At 41.2% G+C, this 25,664-nt stretch overlaps 1 protein-coding gene across 13 annotated transcripts in view; it reads left to right on the top strand.

The window, feature by feature from the left end:
• Positions 1 to 25,664, top strand: part of USP15 (ubiquitin specific peptidase 15) — a 103,129-nt gene that overhangs the window by 15,666 nt on the left and 61,799 nt on the right. For 9 of the 13 annotated variants that reach the window (XR_003093009.1, XR_003093010.1, XR_003093012.1 and 6 more), the window contains exons 2-4: positions 10,260 to 10,387; positions 12,695 to 12,825; positions 17,347 to 17,473. Coding sequence is in view for 8 of the 13 variants with exons in the window: in XM_014517865.2 (XP_014373351.1) it covers positions 10,260 to 10,387; positions 12,695 to 12,825; positions 17,347 to 17,473 (386 nt within the window). In the remaining 5 variants the exon portion in view is untranslated. Of the gene's footprint in view, positions 1 to 10,259; positions 10,388 to 12,694; positions 12,826 to 14,883; positions 15,009 to 16,607; positions 16,665 to 16,691; positions 16,838 to 17,346; positions 17,474 to 20,133; positions 20,238 to 25,664 lie in introns of those variants that run through there. The other 4 variants (XM_025198770.1, XM_025198769.1, XM_025198771.1 and 1 more) reach the window with 4 other exon arrangements.

Genomic DNA, 25,664 nt, shown 5'->3' with positions numbered 1-25,664 from the left:
GGAATGGTGGGTCAGTGATGATAGACTAAAGGAAAACAGAGTTTACTATCTCTGCTAGTGTAAATTGCTTATTATTTTACTGCTAGCATTCTTCGTGTTTTGTTCAAATAATTATCTGTTCCCTTTAAATGATGATCCATATAAGGATGTTAGAATTGGTGAGAGCTAACTCAGGCTCCATTTATAGATAGGGATCTACTTAAATTGTGGTGTGACTAAACAGTTTTCACAGGTTGGTCGTGGCACAAAGAGCAGATTTTACCAGTATTTCCCAGATGTTCTCTGCCAGCCTTGTCCCTCAGTGCTGGTTAGTTGAGGGTGTGGCCTCTGTCTTGTTTGCTGGCTGCCCTTTGTGTGGCCCTGCCCCTTGGTGCTGATTGGCAGAGGCCCAGGGAGGGGGTGGGGGGAGGATGTCTGCTGCTCTTTGTCCCCCCCAAGTGGCCTGTGAGGCTGGACCATGGTAGCCAGGACTGCTGGCTGTCACTGGGGAGTCAGCATTTTATTTTTATTCCATTTTTAAGTTGATTGTGGACAGTCCCGTGTGTCTCAGAAATTACAAATTGAGTTACACCCCTTTTTATGGATGATAGAATTAGAGAGCTAACTCAGGCCAAATAGGATAGGTAACCCCCCACCACTATTTTAGTGGTCATGTTGAGTGTGGGGCACCATGGATGCAGACTTTGCTAGGGAACCAGGGAGAGAGAAACTTGTGTCTCAGACTTCTTGTGTCTGTTACTAAGCTCTAATCTCTCAAAGGCCCATATTTATCTTGCCTGCAGCATGCCCTGGAATAAGATACGCATCTTGTTTTTGAAGGGCAGAATGAAGGAAAAAGGATCTTTCTTTGTAATAAGTAATTGAGTAGCAACAACTGGGGATCTGAGCCTGCTCATGGTTCTGGTCCCTGTGGGTAAGGAGCAATGTAGACTTTTGCCCAGCCAAAATTTAAGCTACAGAAACTGCTGTTACCATATTTATGTATTCCAATTTCCTTCAGCTGTTTTGGGGGAAAAAAGAATGAGTTGTATGTGAGAAATGATGCTCTAGATGACTGACCTAGTCTGTACAAAGCCTCTTGATTACTTGCTATAGGAAAATTAAGAGGCCCTTGACACACACTCCTACAGAATTTAAACATTAATTACTTTATCAGCTTTAACTTCTGTATTCATTGTTTTAATTGTGTTGCTTTATTTATATATAAACTTTAAGTGTAATAAAGATGTTATTGAAGGCTTTTAGTAGCAAAACTGTTATGCAACTGGTGCAGATTTTATTTGCGTTGGGCACACACAACTCCTGTTGTCACACTTGTTTAATTTGTTCAAGATGCATATTGCATAATGGCAGATATTTAACTAAGATTTAAAATAGGGGTGCACTGATAGAGATTTTTGGGGCCAATACCGATAGCCGATATTTAAGGAGGCATATCGGCCAATACTGATCCGATTTCTGATACAGCTGCCTCCAGCTGGTAAGTCTGGTATGGTGGAAGTGCAGCATGGAAGCAGCTCCCTCTGATGCTTTCACCTTGGGAGGGCACAGGGGACGGAGGGGTGTTCGCAAGATCTGCCCAGGGTGGGGTGGGCTGCAGCCGGGGCTGTGCAGGGCTTTTCTCGGTGGGAGCTTGGCTCGGAGTAGGCGCCAGCAGCGCCCAAATTTTGCTGCTGCTCCAGTCCCAGTGCCACTACCGCCAGCTGCCTGGTGCAGCTCCAGCTCTTCCCGGTGCATGGGTGGAGGTGGGTATTGAGTTAGGGCTACAGCAGGTGGCTGGCGGGAGGGGTGGCGTTGGGAGTGGAGCAGCAGCAAAATTTGGGGTGGATGCAGCATCTACCCAGCGCCACTGGCACCCACTCTGAGCCCAGCCCCTGCCAAGAAGAGCCCTGTGCAGCCCTGGCTTCAGCCTGCCCTACCCCGCACAGATCTGGGGAGCATACCCCTCTCCCCTTCATGCCCTCCTGGGGTGCAAGCAGCAGCAGGAGCTGCCTCCCCCCGCAAGCCGTGGCTCTGCCCTGCTGCCCTCTCCTCCCTTTCCACCACACTGGTGGTGACTCCCAAGATTTGGCACCTGGAGGCAGCTTTCCACACTGCTGGCTCTGCTCCTCACTGCCTGAGTGCTGCGCTGTGGCTGCGCGCACACACGCACAGGCATTTATCAGGCAAATTATCGGCTCCATTGGGCCAATATGTAGTTTAAAGGTAATCTGGTATCTTAGTTCTTGCATCAGTTTTTCAGAGCATGGTGTCATGTTTTATTTTTGCCATTAGATGTACCTTTTTTTCCTTTTAAAGACATGAATCTTCATAAAGATAAAGCAGAAAGTTGTGTGATGCAACTGTGTAAAAAATTTACCAGCTTATGTATGGTGGGAGCTTCTGGTTAAGAATTTTATGAGTTTTAACTCTTGAAACTTTGTTGCGTTAGTCATAATATGAAAACATAAGAAACCATCTTTATAACTGATAACTGCATAAATAAGCCTGAAAAGATTTGTTCACTAAATGAAAAAGCCACAGCATAGGGAATCACGTTAAATTGTTTCGCAACTAACCTGGGAGAATTTTTCTCAGGACAAAAGACTTAGATGTTTTTAAAAAAAGGAAAAGTCGTTTCTGCCATTTGGTAATAATTAGAACTTGGTTTTGAAAAATACAGAAAGCATACACTTTGAATTAAAACTGCGCCGTGTCTGAAAACAGCGTGTTCTAGTAGTTGAATATGCATTATTTTTCTTTTCCCCCCCCAAGTTCAGGTATATATGCATGGTTCAAAATGGAAAAGTATTTTTCAGTTATGAAACATTGCTCTCATTGTTTCCTTTTGCACTAAATATTTTTCTTGTTGACAGAGTTGAAAATACCATGTATATTTTAAAATTAGTGTTGAAAATTTCCCATTTAAAAAAAAAAAAAAAAAAAAAGCAGTCCTGAAATAGGCTATATTTTGGAATGAGGTAGCTGTGGTGTTTGGTTTTCTGCGTTAGTGTTCCTTCTCAGTGGTCATTTATCTTTCAACATTGGTACCATAATCAACCTTAGGAATTACCTTAAACAAGAAAAAATCCAATCTGATGCTTGTAACATTACCATATATTTGCAAGTGTTTGAAACCTTCCATCTTTGCAGAGCAATTACAGTAAAGGGATGATCAGTCTTCTTATTGAAGTCAACAGGAATTTGGCCTTTTATTCAGGAGGAAAATAAGACTTTCATGAATGCAAATGGTTCACTTTTTGCGAAAAAGTACACCTATATGTAAAACATTGCTTTATGCAAATCAGACTGTTTAAAAAGTTCTTCAGAGCAGTTTTGAGATCTGTTCTCGGGCCCGTAATCTCTCTGGAATTATCTTCTAGGAAAGTAGAGAGAGATTTCACTTGGCTATTAATTTTAGAAGTAAGAAAACCCTTCTTTCTACTACTATGCTTTTTGAGTGTAATTTATTGGGCTCGTTTCCACATTATGTTGAAAATAGTATCTGTTTGCATTTAAGATTGGCTCTAATCTTTTTCTGCTAGCTGTAAAGACAGTTACAATGCCTATATTGCTTCTTGGTACAGTATATTTCTAATGGTCATGATACAAAGGGATTAAAAAATCAATAGTTTATGAACTTTCCTCACATGTTCAGGATTTTAAAAGTAAGTATCTCTTTGTTTGGTATCTTAGACTGGGTCTACATTAGAAACTTTTTCTGACCTAGTAGTGTTGCTTAGAGGTCTGACAAGATTTTTGGCAAAGTCTGTATATTGGCAAAAGCCCTAATGTAGGGGCAGTTATGCCAACATTAAAAGTGCTTTTGCTGGTGTAATTTATTTTGCTTGCTAAACATTTATTTGCCATAATAGCTATACCAGCAAACTTTCAGCATAGGATTGGCTTTAGACACTTTTATCTGAGTTCTTGGATTTACTGCTGAAACATTCTTTCTTTGATAAGGGACTCTATGTAATAAAGTAAATGAGGGGGGGTTTTTTTCTGTGTGTGTGGAAGAAAATGCTGAGATGGTGCTGACCCATTAATTTTAAAAACTTAACCTGAATTTTTGATGATGTAAAACAGAAATATGTTGAAGATCAATGGGGAATTTTGTTCTGAAGTTTTAAGAACACTTGTAGATATTTTAAAAACAGGGAAATGGTTGCTCTTATGACAGGCTAGTTTGCACTAGAATAGTGGCACTGGTCTGCCCTAGAATCAGGGTGGATAAAAATTGATGATTTTTTTTTAAATTAAAAAATTTGATTTGTTTTATTTAAATCATGTTTTTATTTAATTGTATTTTTAAGATGCTTTTTTAAGAACATACTCTATCGTTTACGATATGTTAAAGCTCAAAGGTATCATCATGGAATAGGGATTATAGTTTCTAATTATATTAGAGGTGCACTGATACATTAGTCCAATATCAGATTGGCACTGATATAAAGAAAATTGACTGTATTCGAAATCGTCTTTTTTTGCCTGATGTGGCCAATAGATGCTGTGTGCATGCAAGCAGCCACAGCACAGCACATAGCCATTGAGGAGCACAGCCCAGGAGCTTGGAGAACTGCATCCAGCTGGTAAGTCTGTTGTGGTACAAGGGGAGGGGGAAAGGAAGGGCCATGTGGGGGAGGGGTGGCGCAGATCAAGGCCCCCATGGTGAGGGAGTGGGGCTGGGGCAGGCATTGCTCAGCTGGGGCAGGGCGGGGCACGGGATGGAGCTGTGGCTTGTCCAGGGCACATAGCGGGTGGCTCCCACTGCTGTGTGCACCCTGGGAGGGCATGGGAGGCTGTATGCCCCCGGATCTGTGCGGGGTGGGCTACTGCTTTGGGCTGGGGCCGGGACTGTGCCAGGCTGTTCCCAGAGGGGTCTGGGCCAGGCTGCGCTTGGGGCGGATGGCAATGGTGCTGGGGGGGGGTTGAGGTGGCTATGTCAAATTTTGAGGTGGCTGCAGCCTCCCCTTGCTGCCCCCCACAGCTCTCATCGCCACCACTGCCCAGCCCAAATCCCCTCCAGGAAGAGCCCGGCGCAACCTGCCCTTACCCCACACAGATCCAGGGGCACACACCCCCCTATGCCCTCCCGGGGTGCACAGAGCCACCCTCCTGCCCGCACCCCCTGAATGAGCTGTTGCTCCTTCCTGCGCCCCACCTCGGCTGGGCAGTGCCCGCCCCAGCCCCACTCCCTCCCTCACACAGGGGCCTTGATCTGCCCTCCCCACACCCTTTTTCTTCCCCCTCGCCTTCCACCACAACAGACTTACCAGCCGGACACTGCTCTTCAAACTGCTGGGCTACGTATCAGAAAATGGATTGGTGTTGGCTGATATACCGCTTTAAAAATTGGCTATCGGTATCGGCCCCAAAAACCTCTATCGTTGCACCCCTAAATCATATGCTACAGGTCAGTCGCATCATACGTGCATTTAACTTGCGCGAATTCAACTATACGCGGGGTGGGAGGGGGGGCGGGGCTTGAGTTTGCACGTGGTGCTGTCGCTTACCTGGAGGCCCATTATGGCGGTGACGGCCACTGCCTCCAAAACATCCCGCTGTTGCCATGGAGCTGTGCCCGGAGCTGTGTGGCCGGCCGCCAGGCAGCGTGGTGGTTGCCAGGCGGCACGCAGCCATCCCCACCACCACACCATGCTGCGCTGCTGCCGCCAGCCGCACAGCTCTAAGCACGGCGCCGCGTGCACCCTCAAGCCCCACCCCCTCCCACCTCACATATAGTCACCAGTTTTCGCCTTATGCGCTGACTTCAGCACCTTAGCCCCGTGTAAGATGCAACTGACCTGTATTTGGGGCCCAATCTTATGGGGTTCCCAGAGGCTCCTCTATAGAATAGTAAAGATTAAAGAAAACCACGCTACCCAGTGGGACTCCGTGCTCAGTCTAGAAGATCCCATTAAGCATCTCTGTGCTGCTTAGTTTCAGTTCTCAAACTGTGGATTTGTGTCTCCAGAGATCATCGGCAAGCAAGGTTCTTTGGCTAGACGTGATATCTTTTATTAGACTAACTAAACAGTTGGAAAAACTGTTCTTTGCAAGCTCACACAAACGCCCTTCTTCAGGCAAAGGGAGAGTTTGTTGTTTCCAGAGATAACATCCTTGTTAACAGCAGTATGTAGAGGTGAGAGATAACAGACCTGATTACCTACCCATCAGCCTTCATGTCTCTGCAAGTTTGTGTACGCACAGTCAAGCCCTTATTTTTCTCTAAAAGTGCAAAATTTAAAGAAGTTAAATGAATAAAGGATATCAAACAACAAGAATGCACTTTTTGAAGAAAACAATGGCAATCAAGACTTCCTGACTAGTGGTTTAAATAAAATTGATTTAAATCAAATCCACCCTGTCTAGAATTGGTCTTCCCAATGAATTTCTTTAAAGAAATGTTACTTGAAGCCTGAAATCTATAGACTTAAATGTGAACACATATTGTATGTTGGCTTAGGAGTGTCTGCTTCTTTTACAAAGCACGTATCCTGCATGAGCGTTCTTCCCGCCGTTTGCTGTCCATCCAGCCAGGCTGTGGACTGAGTTGGCCTCTCACTTGCATTATCTCTACTATAGCTTAGTTAACATAACTTTGTGTGGGTTGGTTTTATTTCATAGAATTATTTGGTCCTCTCTAATCGCGTTAAGGGAATCCTGTTACAATTCTGAAAATATCAATATTGTAGAAGACTTCTTTTAAAGCCATGGTAACGTAATTTAGTTTCCCCTACAGAGTATAAGCACGACCATGTTATGTACATTCCAGAATTTTAGACTAGGGCATTAATTATGCTGTCTCACCCTTATATAAGATCTCATTTGATTTGGATCTGTTGTGCCCCAAGTGTAAAAATTATTTGGTTATTGCAGCAACATCCTTTTTTACATTTATTAAGCTTTTAAAAAGAGCTGATTTGTTTTCCCTTAAACATCCTCTTTCTCCCTTTTAATTTAAAAAAATCTTGATACTTTACACAGTTTTTTAGCCCCAAAAGAACAGTTGAGGAAAGTTATGGTTAGTTAAAAATACTTTATTTCAGTGGTGTTTTCCTCTTAATAATTTGCAGAATTTAATATAATCAATGAGCAGTTGCTGTGGGAAAGAAATTTGGAGTTTAATAAGCATTTGAGGAAAAGATTCATGTAGATGTAAGTGATGAAGCAGTAACTGGAGTAAAGACTTCCGCAGTAATAGTGGCATGACTGTTTAAAGCAAGGGTCGGCAACCCCTGGCATGCATGCCACAGCATGGCACATGAGGCCATTTTTCTTGGAACACCAGAGCTGGCCTGGGCAGCTGTCACCAGCCACAGAGCCCGGGCTGCTTGCAGCAGGAGGCTGCAAGCCTTGCTTCAGGCAGCCAGGGCTCCATGGCAGGAAGCAGCTGCCCAGAGCCTGGGCTGGCTTTGGCAGGCACCCAGGAGGCTGCAAACAGTTGCACCAGTGTCCAGAGCCCCAGTATAACCCTCGCCCCTCCCCTGCCGTCAGCCCAAGGCGTGCACAGCTGCCACTACCATGGAACCGGTGCTGTCGCACGGGACCCCTCCTGTAGCTGCCCAGAGCTCAGGTCAGTTGTGACCGACAGCCAGGAGGCTGCAAACAGCTGCACCAGGCTTTGGAGTCCCAGACTGCACGCACACCTCTGGGCAGACAGTGGGGGACGGGGTGGGGATGGTCAGTTTTGGTCCCTTTATTGTAGAATATGGTAACAGGAGAAAAAAACCAATTAAAATAATTTGAGGTACTGGCTAGACTTATGATTAGACTGAAAGGCTACATTTTAGCCTGAAAGTAGGACTGTGAGGCTTCAAGACTTGTCTTGTTACCTGTATCTCTTTCATGTGAACTTTTATTATGCAGTAAATGTCAGTTAATTCACCTATGGGATAATTTGTCACCATGGTTTTAGTTTGATAGATTCCCCCTCAGGGACTGCCTGCCTGCTCTTTCCTTTCCTGCTCTTAACTCTTCACATTTGGTCACTGATGGATAATTGACCGTTATTTGCATTCCCTTGGAGTGGCGAATTAACCAGTGTTTATTGTATCTGTGTACAGTTAGATTAATTGTACAGTGTATGGCATCAGAGTTGAACTGTAGTGTCAGAACTGATTATTATATTTCATCCTCTAAGCCAGAATCAGTGATATTCTTGCTTTTTTAGTGCCTGGAGGGCTAAGGTTTTGGATAAGTGCTAGATCAGACATGCTCAACCTCCAGCCCACAGGCCAGATGCAGCCTGCAGAGCCTTATCCAGCCTGCAGAGCTTCCCAGGTCAAATCAACCCTGAGGCCGCTGTGACTGTTGGAGCCCCTTAGATGCTGTAACAACCCTCGTAGGTTCACTGAGTTGCTTTACATCATTGGTGATACTTTGGGCAGGCAGAGTGACGTGGCAGCACCCATCTCCTCTCCAGGTATGGATGGGCACTGACTTGCAGCGAACTCATCCGCCCTTTGACAGGTCTTGTTTTTAGTCCCGCTGGGTGTTCATACACCCTCCTCACCCAAGCTAACCCAACTGGGAACGTTGGTTTAGTTGTTTAAAGCCTGCCATGGAATAGGCTGTGCTGGTTTACATGGTACCAGATAGCAGACCAAGAGGGGCCTATCTGGACAAAGACAGGGCTCTCCATATCTGAACATTTGTCAGTGGGGGAACAGTGGTGGTATTAATTGCTGCTGCTCAGTTGAATTTTTGGATCCAAGGAGAGCCCTGTAGGCCCAGCATGGCCTTGCATGCTAGACCTGGTGCATGGGAGGCTGCAAGTTTAAAATGTGCTGTAATTTTAATTGTAGAACAACAAAATTATTTTTTTATCACAAATTGAGATGATTAGCAATTTACCTTTTCAAAAATAGATCATTTGATGGAAAAAAGCCTGGCTGTCCCTTTTGTCCAAAGAAAACTGACCACTCAACTAGTGACTTGAGAGAGCAAAGTGAAAGTTGTTTATGGCTTGGGATGAATAAAGTAATGCAACTTTTTTTAACTTCTCTAATGCTATATTGGCAGCCTTGCAAAATTCTGTGCGCTGTGTATAAATAATGCAACCAGTTTTAAAAAAGTAAAATTCTTGGTTGTAAGAATGGCAAATCACATTTATGAGCTCAGGTACAGAAGTATCTATTTCACAAGGCTACTTTGTTGCAACTTGTTACAAAAGTCTTTTGCAGTTACAATGAAGAGACACTTTCAACTTCCAAATGACATTTGCATCTGAAGATTTTACTTGGAATGTATAGTACGGGCAACCTTTACTTACCATGGTTTCCTTATAGCGCTCATTTAAAATACCTACCTAGTTTTACTCAGTGCTGAGCACATTTGTTATAATGCTCAGCGCGGGCAGGGGAAGAAGCGGTGGCAGTGGTGAAGGAAGCGCTAAGAGGCAGCAGGTGAGAGCCCAGGGAGGGGTGGTAGGAGCCTGGGGTCCGCTCTGGCACATGGTGCTGGAGCGGGAGTGGAGGAGTTGTAGCAGCGAGAAGGGGAGGGTGGGGGGTTGGGCAGTGTGAGCTTTGGAGCCCAGGCCGGCGGGGCCCAGGAGTGCGGGGTCTGCTCCAGCATGTGCTGGGGCAGCCAGCAGGCGGGGAGGCGTGGTGGCAGCAGCGAGAAGAGGCAGGTGGGGAGCATGAGTGGGGGGCCTGGGTCAGCAGGAGCACGGGGCTTAAGGCCAGGGCCGGCAGGACTGCAGGGCCTGAGCTAGTGCAAGCCAAACCCACAGAGCTCCCCTGTCCCTGGGCTATAACCCGTGCCCTGTTCCGCTCCAGTCATACATTCACGCATGGAGTGTGTACCTCATCCCAGTGCCGGGTGCCCTGGAGGGAGCCCCCACTAGGCTAAGCGGGGCACGGGCAGGTGTATGGTCCCACTGCTTACCCCATGCCAGAGCCCCGGCTCGGGCCCCATGGGTGGGCGGCTGGGGCCGTGCACAGGTACACTGGTGGCCAGTAGGTGTGGGCTGGCAGGGGCCATTGCAGTTGGGGAACAGTGAGCCTGGGAGGAGCTGATGCCTTCCCTGGCAGAGTTTCTCCTGCCTGTATGACTAGAATTGAGAGAGATTGGAGGATTTGACACCTTGTTTGCAAGGAAATTTGAGGTACCTGATGTACTTTAAAAAAATTGTAAATGTCAGGTTACCTAGGACTCTTAAATGAGAGTATTTTACCATACAAAACCATCTTACCTTGAATACAGTAACAAATACTGGAACTTTTACTTCTTATTTTGCTGCTAATTTAATAATTTTTTTCTGCTTCTCTTCTAAGGTATCTAGTGGATAGTCGTTGGTTCAAACAGTGGAAAAAATATGTTGGGTTTGACAGCTGGGACAAATACCAGATGGGAGATCAGAATGTGTACCCTGGCCCTATTGATAATTCTGGACTCCTCAAAGGTAATTTACTATTTAGGGATAGCAGACTTATAGTTTTAGTATGAATTTCTTATTGATAAAATTTTAATCTGTTAAATTTAATTAATATTTTATCCCCCTTTTAAAGATTTTTGCATAAATGTTTTGAAAAAGATTGTCCTCCCTCCTCCCCCTCTGCTAATCTTTATTGGCATTTTGTTAAAGTAAGCCTTTTCTGCTTTCAGACTGAGGTAAGGGAGCCCTATGGTGTAAATAATGAATGGTTGCAGTTTATATTTTATTTGTAGGGGCACTTTTATGTTAAAACAATTATGTTATAATATACAACATTTTTATTTTCTTCCTGACTAACTTAATGATAACTTTGAGTCAGGTTGGTGAGCACCATGAAATCTGATGAAGAGTGTGAATGTTCGCAAACAGCTAGTCATGTGTACATACATACAAGTTGTACTGTTTTATCTTAATCAACTTAAACTGAAATGGTAATGGATAAAATTGCTACTGTAGGATATAAGTAGAGTTTATTTAAGGGCTTCTGATTTTGAAATGTCAATTTAACTCAGTACTTTAATATAAAATTTGCTGTTGGATACATCAGTATCTTTTACAAAAGTCACTGTCATTTAGTTAGTATAATTATAGAAGTATAATCAAAATAAAAGATAAAGAGAATTTAAAAGGTCTTAATATTTATACTGTGTGTTTAGTCTCTTTTTGTCTTTGTGGGGAGAACTAGGCCTTATTCTTCATAAGGAAACAAAAACTTATTTAAAAGCAGCTCCGAAGGGAGGAACACAAGAGGGAAATTAATCAAATTTGAGTTGGTTGTAGTTTCTGCAACTCACGATCATACAATGAAAATAGGTTGTACACTGAAAATAGATATCTAGGAGGTCAAAAAAAATCTGCAGGAAAAAAAAGCAGAGCAGCGCATGTGGGGGCAGTAATCACTGCTAAAAATCGGAGCTGTGCTGGCTGGAGCCATGCTCTGGCTGCTGGCCAGGCTCCGTGCAGCAGGATTGCCACTGCTGCAGCTCTGGAAGGCCCCTAGGATCCCAGGTAAGGCTCATGGGGCCAGCATGCTTGGTCTAACTTGCTGTGAGTCAGAGCGCCTATGGCATGGGTGTTCCATGGGGACAACTAGCAGTGGCACACAGTGCGCCACCACTAGTTGTCCCCAGGGTACCAAACAGCCATGTTCACACACACACGGACAATGTTGCCAGAACTGAAAGCATGAATCTCTACAATTTAACTATGGTCTTCTGTGATCTGATCCAGAGGAGTTATGTGCTGGCCAGTGGTTAACATAATTCCTGTAGAAGAAGTTTGTCCTATATGTATGAGACCCAACTCAGTTCAAATCTTGCAGGGGTCCAACAGTTGCATGACATCAGCATCTTGTTGATGTATGAAGGATTAAACCAGGCAGTGGGAAAATTGAACATAAGTTATGCTGAGAGAACAAGACAGGTATTCAGTGCAGATTGTTATGCATCTAAACACACAGTGGATCAGACTCAGGACACAGAAAACACTGACTAGCACTACCATGTTATACTGAGTATTATCTGTGATATTTTAGGAAAGTTTGCATTAAAAATTCAAAAAATAAATGAAAGCACATTATTTTTTCATAAATGAAAAAATAAATATCATTGGTTCAGGGGTATAGGTTGTAGCAGTGTTGGTCTAAGGACATAGACAGACAAGGTTCTTTGGGTAAATCCGATATCTTATTAGACCAACTAAATAGTTGGAAAAATTCTTCTTTGTAAACTTTCAGGTACAAATACCCTTCGTCTGGCTGAGGGAAGTGTCTGCAGTTGGTCAGACCAAGTGCAGACACTTCCTCAGCCGGACGGACGAAGGGATATTATTGGGATCTTTTTGTCATGCATGCTGCTTTTTTCTGAATATTCCATCATGTATTGTGGTCCAATGAGAGAGATTTTTACAGCAGAAACATTAGACTTCTTGTATTGTAGTGCTATATAGCATGGATACCACTTTGATCACTGTGGACTACATGCCCAGGAAGCCTAGGCGGTTTAATTAAATTCAATTTCTGCTTGAATGGATAGAAGAAATTAACTATAGTAATCCAGTCACACTTGTATTGGATAATTCATTGCTAAAGTAGTTTTTAAATATTTAAATTAGTCATAACAACGTTTGGCTATTGAATTTTCAAGCAATAATAATGTGTTTGTCTTAGCAGCAGTAAATGATTACATGTTTAGTATTTTCAGCATTATTAAAATATTTTTGATTAATAGTTATGATTATGTTCACCACAATTTTTTGATGAAATTTTTTTCACAGATGGTGACTCTCAGTCTCTTAAGGAGCATCTCATTGATGAGCTGGACTATATCCTTTTGCCAACTGAAGGCTGGAATAAACTAGTTAGCTGGTACACATTGATGGAAGGTCAGGAGCCAATAGCACGCAAGGTATGGTAAGCAAGTTAACTGCTAAAACTAAGATATTTCTAAATTTAGGACTACAAATGATGCATAGTATATACAGCAGTTGTGTTGAAGTCAATTAGAGTACTTCTGATTAGGATCTCATTGAGTGTGGCTCAGGATGAATGCATCAATTTTTTTTTTTAGTTAATATAATTATTTGGGGGGCATACTTCTTATTCTTATTTTAGGGATTCTGTTCAATCCCTAATAGTTGTATTTATTTTATCAAAGGAAAGTTTCTACTGCTCTAATGAAGTTGGCACCAATTTAACACAGTTGTTTCTCATATGTTTAACAGACAAACTCTTCTGTAAATAAATTGTTATGATGGTGTGTCAATCTTCTGGCAGATAAGCAGCATGCTAATGCTAATAATGGAGCCTTCCATCCAACAAAAGGCTTAGACGCATGGGTCAGTAGCTGCACATATCCTGTGAGATTATAACAGACTTGAGGACTACTTAGAGCTCATGTCTTAAGCACAGGCTGCCTTGGGTATACTCACTTACAAGTCCTTGAGTAGTGGTGTCCTACTGGATTTTAATGCCATGTGGAAGGCAAAGGTTTTCTCTAGTAGGGAGTGTGAAAGACAAGTCTCTTTCTGGGATGATATGACTTGACCCTTCCCCTTTTTATAGAAAAGTGTTCCTTTTAAATCTGGAGATGTCACTTGTATTTTCAGGACAGCAATTTCAACACATCCTCATCCAGACTAGTTAGAGATGATATAACAGTTTTGTTACATTAGCTGTTTCTAAATTGATTGAAAAATAGTTTTTAGGCCACTGTGCTGTCATTCCAGTTCTGTTTCTGAGAATCTGGTGATGAAATCTGCAGCAGCAAGAGCTTAGATCTGGTAAAATTGTTAGTACAGCACCAGTGACTGACTTACGACACAGAGTTTACCAGTCTTTAACTGCCTCTTATTTTGGTAATCATGAGTCTTTCATGAGCAGATGCCAGAGAAGTTGCAGAAGTTGGCAGACTCTTTGAAGATTCACTTTTGCCAGGAGCCAGAGTTAAGAAAATGAAAATAATGCTTAATTGAAGCAGTTCCTTATTGCTACATACTACCTTTTACGGTGTCACTTTCCTTTTTAAATAAGCACCCCAGGAATTTTTTAGTTTCTAAAAGTAGGAGTCCCAACAAAATTTTATTTTTTCTTAAAGAAAAACATATTTGTCTTAAGTGGTGTTTGCTGTAGCCATACATTTCAGCATTTAAATGGTTACTTTCCTTCCTGTCCACTAAATAAAGCTGCCATTAACATTTCATCTTTGTTTACTAGTTGTTATGGTGGAATTTTTGGTGAAAAAATGGTGGAAAGACTTCACCAGTTAAATATTAACAATAGTAGGCATCTAAGTATACCCTTTAGACTCCATTAGCTAAGAATTGCTTAAAGGGAATTTTTGCCAGATTCTCTCAGGTACATCTATCTGTTGGTATTCATCTTTTGAGACCTCTCTTTGGATTACAGTTGCTGAAGATAAATATTTTTTCCTCTTGCTTATTTCTTTCCTTTTTCTTCCTCATTGTTCATTGATTATTCTCGTGTATCGTTAGTCTTTGTCAGGGTAGTGGATAGGTGTTCATCTTTAGCCCTGTCAGATTAGAGTAATACCCCTTTACACTGTGTACTTTTCCTTTATCCCTTCTCCATAATAGCATTCTTTGCTGTTGTCGTATTTGGAAATGTAGGCACAAATTTACATTGACCCAGCATGGGTGAAGTTCTTAATTCTGGGGTGCTTTATAGATATTAATATGTAGTCAGAGCACTGATGTGTTGTCAGTTGTACTTTGCTTAATACTGCCTTCACCTGAAAATAAATTGCACTACATTACACTACACCAAAACAATTAGAAATAAAAATTGGAATTTACTGGGTCAGACCATCAAGCCCAGTGTTCTGTCTCACAGTGGCAGAGAATGGATGCTTGGGTGGGGGAGGGGGGGAGATGAGCAGTGATATCCAGACTCTTTCACTCCCTGTTGTTCTCCCATTGCAGCTTCCAGTTTTCAGAGGTATAAGAAGTTGTGATTTTTCAGAGGCTGCACCCCTCTCTACCATATTCAATATATACTGATGGAGCTTTCCTCCAAGAACTGGTCCAGTCCAGAACTGGGTTAAGCTACCAGCCTCTACAACTTCTTGTGGCAGTGAGTTCCTTGAGTTAATTACTCACTGTATGAAAAATAATTTCTTTCTGTTAGTTTTAACCTACTACCAAATAGTTTCATGTTATATCCCCCTAGTTCTAGTATTGAGACAGCAAATAATAAATCCCTTTTTACTTTCTCTGTATCATCTAATATTTTGTAAACTTCTCATGACCCCCCTCAAGTGTCTGTCTTCTAAGGTGAAAAGTACTAGCTTATTTAGTCTCTTCTCTTATGAAAGCCGATCCATGCCCCTAATCATCCGTGTTGCCCTTTGCATCTTTTCTAGCTCTGTAACCTTGAGTTCTGGGGACCAAGGTAGGGCAGGTGTAGGCACACAATATTCAAGGTATAGATGCACAATAGACTTATAGGGGAGGAGAGTGATATTTTCGGGGGGGGGGGGGGGGGTTATATAATTTCATTCTTGATCATTCCTAACATTTTAGGGCATTTATACACTTAACTTTTTGTCCCATAACACGCTGGAGGTCTGGTGGGTCAGAGCAGACTAGATTAATCAAGTCTGCTCCATACACAAACTGACACCTGCTGCATTGCTTTGTGTGCAGTTGTATAAGTGGTGAAATGTGTGTCAGTGTGCAGAAAATGGTGTTGGTGCACTTTCAAACTAAAACACATTCAGTGTGTTAGTTCAGAAGTGCATTGCTACCAGTTTCTCAGCGCTGACACTCATTTCTCTATTTATGTGCCATGTGCCACAGGTCAGGCACTTTTAAAAGCACCTGGCACTGCAGCACAAGCATGTATACAAGTACCCTTATCTGCTGCTTTCCCTGCTGCTTAACACTGAGCGGATGTTTTAGAGAACTGTGCTCAGTGTCTTCAAGATCTTTCCTGTGTGGTAGCAGTTAATGTAGTGCCCATCATTCTGTATGTATATTTTGAGTTATCCTATCTGCATCACTTGGCAAATTAAATTCAGTATCAATAAGTGCAGTTTTGCCCATTTGCTCAGTTTTGTGCAAGGTCCTGAAGTTCTTCACAGTCTTTACTACTTTGAATAATTTTGCATCTTCTCCAAGCTACCTCATTGTTGACTCTCCCCCCCCGGTCACCCAATCATCTCTTTCCAGGTCATGTTGAATATATTAAACAGCAAAGATCCCCAGGCAACTCCACTACTTACGTTTTACCATTCTGAAAACTGACCATTTATACCCACATATTGTTTTCTATCCTTAAGCCAATTTCAAATCTGCAAATGGACCTTTCCTCTAATCCTGTGACACCCTTATCATCCAGTGACCCAACTGATTCTGTAGCAGGCTTTCTGCTTTTTTTTTTTCTTTTCAAAAATGCAGTAAATCAGTGTAAGAGCTGGACTAGTATAGTGTTGTCAGTAAACTGTTAAACTTAAGATGCATTTTAGTTAAATGTCACACTAGTTGATAGTCATTACAACACAAAGCAAGCAATTAAACATTGACAGAATACTTCATTAATGAGTATTTTTTGCTGTACTGAATGTTTTTAAGCTATCTTGGTATAGTAGTTATCTCATGCCGTTTATTTGGTGCCTCCTTTTTACCATACTTGTCTGGTGTATCACATATCAGGCTATTTTCAGAACAGTCTACATGACTAAGTATTGCAATTACACTTTGGAGGATCCAAGGAAAATAGATTTAAGAGGTGACCCTGAATATTTTTTCTGGATTTTTCTTTCATTTATGTGCACTTTTTCCTCACTGTTTTACTGTTTGGTAGAAGATGTTGCGAAGCAAATCTGTTAGGAACAGTATTCTTTTAAAGACTTGGGCGTGGATAAAGCTGATAATGAATATATCCAGAGCATAAATGCAAAGGTTTGGTTGGTAGTTCTTGTTTAATAACAGTTTAAAAGTCTGTTGCATACTATTGAGGCTTGTTAATATAGTGCTGTGGTGGTAGTTCAAAGTTTATTGGTAGTGTGAAACGAGATTGTTAACTGTTGTGTCATAGTCATAATATGCAAAACTAGAAAATTGATTCTTAAAGGTTTTAAAACTGTAATTTCTAGATTAATGTGCCTATTGTTAAAATATGTATGCCCTTGTAATGCATGTGATATTAATGTTAATTGAATCATAACTATATAGTATTAGCGTCAGTATTCAAATAACATTCATAACAGCAAACAAAGAGATATATAACTGTCATTTAAAAATTCAATTACTAAAAATTATTTATGTTAGGAATCTTTTCTGGCTTGGCATTTATTAACTACTTTTTATGTATTTTGTTGACTCTTTTTGAGGTCTCTGAAGCTTAAACAGTTGTGTACTAATATATATTTAGATTCATAAGTAACACTGATCTGTTTCTTTTTTCCCAGGTGGTTGAACAGGGCATGTTTGTAAAGCACTGCAAAGTAGAAGTATATCTCACGGAATTAAAACTTTGTGAAAATGGAAATATGAACAATGTTGTAACACGAAGATTTAGTAAAGCTGATACAATAGGTATGCACAATTATTTTCAATTTAGAACTGTAAATTTCTGCATGTAATGGTACTTAGTAATTTAGCTTAAGTTCTGAAAGATACTTCCCCAGGGATGAAGCAACAGACTGTAAATATATAATTTCACTTTTTGCAAAATTTAAAAACTTTTAGTCTTGTTTGAGTCTAAAGTAGAACATAATCACTTTTCAAATGCTGATTATTACTGTTGCCCAAAAAGCTTCTCAATTTCATTTTACTTATTTACAGCAGTCACTTTTTAAGTCTTATTTAATTATTAGTATTTTGACTTTGCAAAGCTACTAAAACCTTTAATCGTATTCTGTTTTCACTTGCACTTTAAAGTGATGCATGGCTCTTTGTGTTGTTGTCAGCATGGATTTTTTTTTTTGGTTGTGCCTTGATCTTGTTCTCTTCCTCTCACCCCTTCTGAAAGCTGAAAGGCAGAGTACCCAAAGGCATTTTTATCCTTCTTTCCTGCCCACGATGGTATGACCTCTGAAGCGTTCTGCTCCTTTCTATACTGAATTAGTGTAGTCTAACTATTTGGTTGTTTAGATCTTCGCCTCTTGGATACGGGGACTGCTACATAAGATCTAACTGAGGGAAGAGTGTGGGCATATTCATATTCATATATTTTATATATATATATATATTTTTTTTATATTTTATATACAATATATTTATTTATTTATTTATTTATTTTTCCCTTAGTTAAATTTGACTCTATAGGTATATGCACACACCCTCCCCTGTAAGTGAGCTTTAGCAGAAGTTAATAACTGGCATTTCTGGTGCCTCTTCTACTTAGGAGAAGTGCACATCCAGGATCAGTGCACCATATGTTTTTCTTTTTGAGTCCTTGATTCAAGCTTCCCCTGAAAGGGGAGGAGAGTAAGAACTGTTGTCTAGAGTCAGTCTTTCCTGGGTGTCTGAATGACATTAGAATTCTACTCTGATATCCTGGCCTGCACTGATTAAGAAGCCGAGTCATCTGCAGCTCTTCTATCTGACAAACACTGACAAGGACAGAAAGAAATATTACTCCGGAGATTAGCTAGGAAGCAGGTCAGTTGTCTCAACCTTACGAAGGTCAAAAACCTGAAAAGAGCCCTTTGGTTGTCCATGTAGTAAATAATAAAAGAGCCTCAGCATTCCCTGCTAAACATGGGGATTTTATTTTACTCTGTACTTATCCTTTGGCACTTACTTTGGGTTGTGAAGCTCTAGATACCACTGTTCCTGTCTCAGCTTGGCACACTTTTAGTGCTTGGTACCTAGTTGATTTTTTCTGCCCAGAATACTAACACCCTGCTTTTGATTCCTGCTTTACAGTGCAGCAGAAGTTGTATTATTATTCAGGCAGGTAAAGGAGTCTTAATGGCTCATTGCTCTTTACTCCTTGGGTTTTAACAGAAGTCTTTCCTTTTTAATGATCTTGATATTCCACTAATCAAGCTAACCTTTCTTAGAGCAGTTTTCCTCCCTGCTAGCTGCTTCTGGTCTCTCTCCCTGTATCACAGCCTTGGAGATTCTTTAGCTCTTTCCAAAATCATAAATTCATCACGGAGACCAGTCTTCAGCGGTAGGTTGGGTTTCTTCTTTTCATTAAGTAGGAAAGGGAAGGTGAGTCAGCTGAAGATTAGGTTCTTTCCCTTCTCTATGCAGCCATCACTCTAGAAAAAAAATCTTTTTTCTTCACGCTGTCTTCCCAAAATCAAGATGCGTGTCTTAGTTGGAGTTGTGTTGTGTGCAAAAAAAATAGTGTTTCTCCTAGTACCTCTTCATGTATCCCCTTGCTAGACACACTGAAGCTGTATTCTCAAAAGTTTGCATCACTTGTCCTTTCAGAATTAAATCTTCCTCTCTGGAGAGGTAAATTGGACTATTCCAGCTAAACCAAATAGTATAGCCTCATATTCTAAAAAGACCAGGAAGAGGAAGGAGGGAGAACATATAATCACTTCTGATTCTCCCTTGATGAGTCACTAATCTTTTCTCTACATAGCTATGTGGATGATCTTAAGATACTTCTGGACCTCGTTAAACGTATGGAAATTTTAAGATGTCCCTAGAGGTGGTAAGAAACTTTATATCTTGCCCCTTTGCCTTTCATGCCAATAAAATGGACAGTTAGAACATCCAAAAGACTTCTGGTACACACCAGTCAGGCAGGTGGATGGAAGGTGCCAGAACCCCTTTAGGGATATGTATTTTATTTCTCTCCTTCACCGGTATTGTTTATAATAGCAATTTAGGAGAGATCAAAAGAGGGACTTCCAAATTCACAGCCATGGGGCAGGGCCTGAAGAAATTCAGTATCTTTGAGAGTAAGATACTGTAATCGGATAGCTTCCAAATGTTTGTGGTAATTTTCATTTCTTATCTAACTTTTACACTGGGACAAACAGTCTGTGGACAAGCCCCCACAGGAAACTGTCATGACTGAAGGACAGCTCATAGTCTGTACTTAGCTGCAGGAAGCATAGCATGCATTTAACAGTAATGCATATAACTTACAGCGCTGGCAATAGGATGAGCTTCCTTGCTTCACTCCCACTGTACAAGCGAGCACTTTTAACTCTACAACTGATTAAACCCTCTTTTCTTATATGGGCTGGGGTGACTTGGGCAGGGGTTGGGAGGGAGGGGAGAGGTTGTTCCAGAACCCAGAAAGAAGCAAGTAAAGGCAACAAAACTTATTCAGCAGTGTTTTTGCCTGATATTATTACCATCCCTGGAGGACATCAAAGCTGCTAATGAAGTAAGTAGTAAGATTTCTACCAGCAATCGTTATCATTTTTGGCTTATTTTTCTTATGTTGCCAAGTTCTGTGGCTTCAGCCAGAAAGCATATTAGGTACCAGGAGAACCTACCAAGGATTTCTTCCTCCTGCTCTTGTCTTCTTTGGGAACCACCTTTCATTTTTGGGAAGTGTAGACTTGGATTACCTTAGATCTGGGAATGATTAAGCAATCCTGAAAATTGGAAGCAAGGGGGGTACCTAATTCCAGTCACTTTTGAGGAACTCTTATTTTCAGATAGAAGTAGACTAATTTCTTTAACTTGGAGCATGTTATTGGAACAGTGGATGAATTACCTTTTAGATTTCAAGTACTGGGTTTTTTATTCCAATTATTTTCTTCTCTCAAAGAAAGTGGAATTTGAAATTTCAGTTCAAACTTTTAGAATCTTAAATGTTTTGCTTTCAAGTCAGGATGGACTCTGGCCTCTATGATTCTTCTGTCATATTCTTAGGTCTGGCTTACTGGTTTTAACCTGTGGGATTACTGTTTTCTCATGTCTGTGTGTCTGGCCTGCAGGAAATACAGCAGATTCTCATAAGAACATCTTACTGTCAGCGCAGAGTCTTGGTCTTTGGTCTTTCTATAGCACTGATGGTATTTTATCAAGTGCATGGCAGATGTGGCAGCTTATTTAAGACCAGGGCTCCATATCTATCCATACCTTGACAACTGGTTGACTGACAAACTGGTGACCAACTAATTTCAGATATCCTTAAATCCTCTGTTGATTTGGCTCTCAAAATCATACAAGGAAATCCTGCATTTATTAAACTCCAAACCTAATTTATAAGAACCTAAATTCCAGCTCAGTGAAAACTTACTGTCGTTTGGAAACTTTCTTGCAGGCAGTAGTCACTCCTTAACAAACCTCAGGCTCATTCATTAACATAATCAGGACTCTCACTCATGGGATGCATAGCTTCGAGAATCTGCATGGTTCTGTTGTCAGATTTAATTTATGCTCCGAATCTCGATTTCAGCTATTCTTATAGCTATCCAACAGACGCTGTATAGATATGATAGGCATAGTCTCAGAAAAAGTTCCCTCTTATTAAGGTAATGTTAAAAAGGGGGGGTTTCCTTTTACTTCTTACCTTAAGACAAAACTTAGGTATGGGGAGCTTATATGGATAATCCTCAAACTTGTCATCCCTTCAGAAAACTCAGATGCACACAAGTATGCTAAAATTTAGATCCATTGCTTGGCAGGTAGTACACTTACGCTTTTGCTCCAAAAATCTACACTCCATGAACTGATAGATAACCACAAAACCATTCATTACATCAGGTAGAATCCAGGTCATCTCCACTGTTCCAGGAAGCTACCTGATTTTAAGTTGTTTTGTATCATGTTGCTGGTGTGGTAGCTAATGAGCAATTGAAAATGTTTTTGGATAATCACAAGTGGTTGATCAAGATCCAGTATTAGTCTTTACATCCAAGTTGCCAAGCCAGGAAATGCCAAGTGTTCTGTTCTATAAGAGTCTACACTACAGATCTGCTATGCAATATCTTTTATCCTAAGGGATAAATAAAGGGTTGATGCATGCTTTCCCCACCAAATTCCAATGGTACTGAGGGTCCTAAAGAAATTAAGACGAAGCTGTATCAGTGATCCAACAAGGTCTTGGCAAGGTCAGGAAGTTGTGATACTAGCATCTGCTGAGCTTCTCAACACAGGCCCATATCACCATACCCAACTTGCTACATATAGTCTTGAAAACAAAAGCTGTATCTTATGACCAAACTCTCAATCTTACAGTGTGGATGTTGGCTAACCAGTTCTTTTCCAACCCCCCCCCCCCCCCCCAAAAAAAAAAAAAAAAGTCCTTGAAATTAAGTAGAAGCACCATATTTGTACCAATATAAGGTGAGGTTTCCCCCCTCTCCCTGCCCCCAATCATCATGGAGGGGAAAGAGGTTCCTAGTCTTACAATTGCATACAAAGAAACCACATTAAATTCACTATCTATCATTAAACTGCTGCCAAAAGCAGCATGTGCTCAGTAATAGAAACCAACTACGAAGTTGATTAAATGCAGCCAACACTGCACATGGTCCACAATGGGCAAACATACTGATGGGAATCTACCATAAGGCTAGGTTAGTACAGCCCGTCTGAATATGGAAGTGACCGTTATGCTGAGTTCCGCTCAGAGCCAACTCTTTTTCAAGTCATAGTAAGTCACTACATTGAATACGTTTCGACGTGCTCTTCACTCCCACAGCTGAGCTCTGCCTTTTATTTCCCATTTCCAATTATTCCTGTTTCTTCACCAGCCTTAAATGTCTGGCAAACATCACCAAATGGATCCCAAGCAGTTCACCCACAATTCCTCTGTCATCTCTTTCTTAGTTTGTTGTATATGATTAGTGTGGTCCCACTCTCCATGAGGTAGAACTGGACTAGATTGCCCTGAACCTCATCTGCATATCAATTTTTGGAGGTTCCCAGGGCTATGGACTCCTGGTTCCAGTCATGAGTGGGGCGGGTAATTAGGGCTGTGCAAAATTTCACCGGCTGTTTCGACTCGACACTGTTTCAACTCATTTCGAGCTCAAAACAGCGAAATCGAATCGAAACAAAGGGCTTTGAAACAGCCTCGAAACAAAACAAGGCTAGTCAAAATGTTTCAAAAGTGTCAGTGTTTTGAGTTTCGAAGCCAGCAGCGAGGTGTTGGGAGATGGGGGAGAACCAGGGCTGCGGCAAACCCCACCGCCGTGGCCCCCCCCCCCCCCTGCCACTGGGGTGTGGGAAGCCAATCACAGCACAGGGGAAGGGAACTGAGCCTGGGCTCAGTTCCGCCCCCCCCAAGCACTGCGATGGGGCTGGGGAAAGGAACTGAGCCCAATGGCTCAGTTCCCCTCCCCAGACCTACAATTGGACTGGTGTTGGGAAGTCAGGTCAGCTGGGCTGAGTTCCCAGCCCCACAATCTGGGCTGACCTGACCATTGCACTGGGGAAAGGAAATCAGCCCAGCTGGGCTGATTTCATTTCCCCATTGCAATGGTTGGGCTGGGGTTGGGAACTCAGCCCCGCTGAGCTGACTTCCCAGCCTGATCTAGCATGGGGGGATGGGAACTCAGGCCAGCTGGGCTGACTTCAGTTGGGCTCAGTTTCCTTCCCCAGTCCCAGGTGGCAGCACTGGCTTCCCTCCCTCATCTGGCAGGCAGATCAGGGGCCTACAGCCCCAATCTGCCTGCCAGATAAGAGAGGCTGTTTCAAGCTTCCCCATTATAGCTAATGGGCCAAACGTCGAAACAGCCTCACTGTTTCAACAAAGCAAAACAGAACAGCTGTTTCGAATTGAAATGAAATTCGAAACAAAACACTTCCATGGAACCCTCGAAACTCAAGTCAAAATGGAATGGTGCCATTTCGCACAGCACTGGTAATTAGCACATTAATCCTTTGTGGGAGGATATCTGAAGTCTACACACACATACTGAGCAGTGCTGAGTTTATGCTGTTGACTCTCCTGGGTCCCAACCCAGTGAACTATATGGTAAATCATGAGCCTTTTGGCTTTAGATTAATATCAAGCTTAGTTTGTACTCTATATAAGAAGATACAGAAGTGCTACTTAAAAGTATGTTTATGGAGTACCAGTGCTAAAACTAATAAAAGTTTAAAAAAAGGAGATAAAATGCATCAATTCTTCTGTCCGTGTTTTCAAATTTGCCCCTTACTTCCATGTGTTTAGGGAAAGCAGGGTCTGACAGTAGAGTGGAGGGGAAGGGGCTGCTGGGGGAAGAAGTTGGGGGGCAGAGGACACAGGGACTAAATAACCCTCCTCCTCAATTTTTTTTTTCCTGCTGTAGCAGTGGGAGAGGGACAAAATCAAGGCAAACCTCCAATAATTAGGTTTTATACCTAGAAAATTATAACAAAACTAAAAATGTTCATATGTAGGATCTAATTATTGGGGGGTTGTCTTGTAATCAGGATCATTTTATATTTGAGTAAATACAGTAGTTTTCTTTTGGGGTGTCTTGGCACCAACTCTTATCCTTATCAGCATCCATTTGGACAGTACTTGACTGTACAGTAGTTAGAAAAATAGTCTGGATTTTATACCCACTCTTTAAACCTATATCTACTGTATCTCTCTAATGTCCAGTACTGCACTGTTTTTAATTACCTAACATACCTAGATTCCTTAAAGACCTTGTGTAAGTCTATCCCCTAAGGTTGGGAGCCTCTTCGTCTTTTGAACGTTGTTTTGCTCTTAGCGAGCTAAGGATTTCACTTTTGGTGAAATTACTTTATCATTTTATGAAGGACAGTTATAACTTCCAAAATATCTCTAGTATACATCAGAAACAGGGAAGTGGATGGAAGATACCACGTCTACTTCAGGAGATGTTTGGGAACTCCCTTCATTTTTTTTGAACCTTGTAGTACTGTCAGCAAGCATTAGTGCGGTAATGCTCGTCATGCCAGCCATTGCACTGAGTTCATTAATTACTGAAAATGCTTTTGGTGAAATTGTCTATCAACTTTGTTTTCTGGATGTTTACCCTCTCACTTTGTACCCATAATTGCAAAGAATTAAGACTTAAGAACTCTGCTCTTAAAATAAATTAACATACTGTGGATCTATTTAATTATCAAATTACTTTAAAAAAAAATCAGCCTGAATTTAGGACTCGATTTAGTTTAGATTTTTTTAAACATGTCATTGCTATTTTTTTATAAACTTTCCTATTCAAAGACTAACCATTCAGTGTATGGAGTAATTAATGAAGCAGATTTACTGTATTTTCTCACATAACACAAATAGGCCACACAGTGTGATAATAGGATGCTTAGTGAGAATAATCAGTGTTTATAAATATAAACAATGAATAGTTGGTATAGTTAGGCCATCCATACTGTAGATATATAATCTAACTTGGATGTCACTTTCACAGTAAAAACATAAGTTACAAAAATGTACAATGTAAGGGTGGTTTCAATGAAATGTTTGAACAGCTGAGTATTGAAATGTAAGCTAGGTGTACTGAAACAGGAAATTAAGAGCATAATATATTAAAGAAAAACTTTTCTCTTTATCGTCTAAAGGTGATTATCAAATATTATCTACAATTGACATTTCTAAGCCTACCATTTCTTATAAACATTTTATTCAGTTTTGACTTTTATAGTTTTTTTCTTTATATTAAACTATGTATAAGCTGATTTGTAAATGTTTAATAATTTACAACTTGGCATTAACTATATTTGAAATATTTATATTTAAGTACAATATGGGTGGTTAATATATTGGTTGGTTCTTTGGACTGTATGTTTTACAGGCTACATGACTTTATAAATATCCAATTAGCCTTCATCTTTTACTTTTTCCTACCTTCTGATTTAGTGTTATTGAAAGAAGGAACAA

Source organism: Alligator sinensis, unplaced genomic scaffold (assembly GCF_000455745.1).
Source record: "Alligator sinensis unplaced genomic scaffold, ASM45574v1 scaffold375_1, whole genome shotgun sequence".
Taxonomy (NCBI): Eukaryota; Metazoa; Chordata; order Crocodylia; family Alligatoridae; genus Alligator; species Alligator sinensis.
The sequence above is the reverse complement of the archived record's forward strand: the minus strand, read 5'-3'. Positions and strand labels throughout refer to the sequence as shown.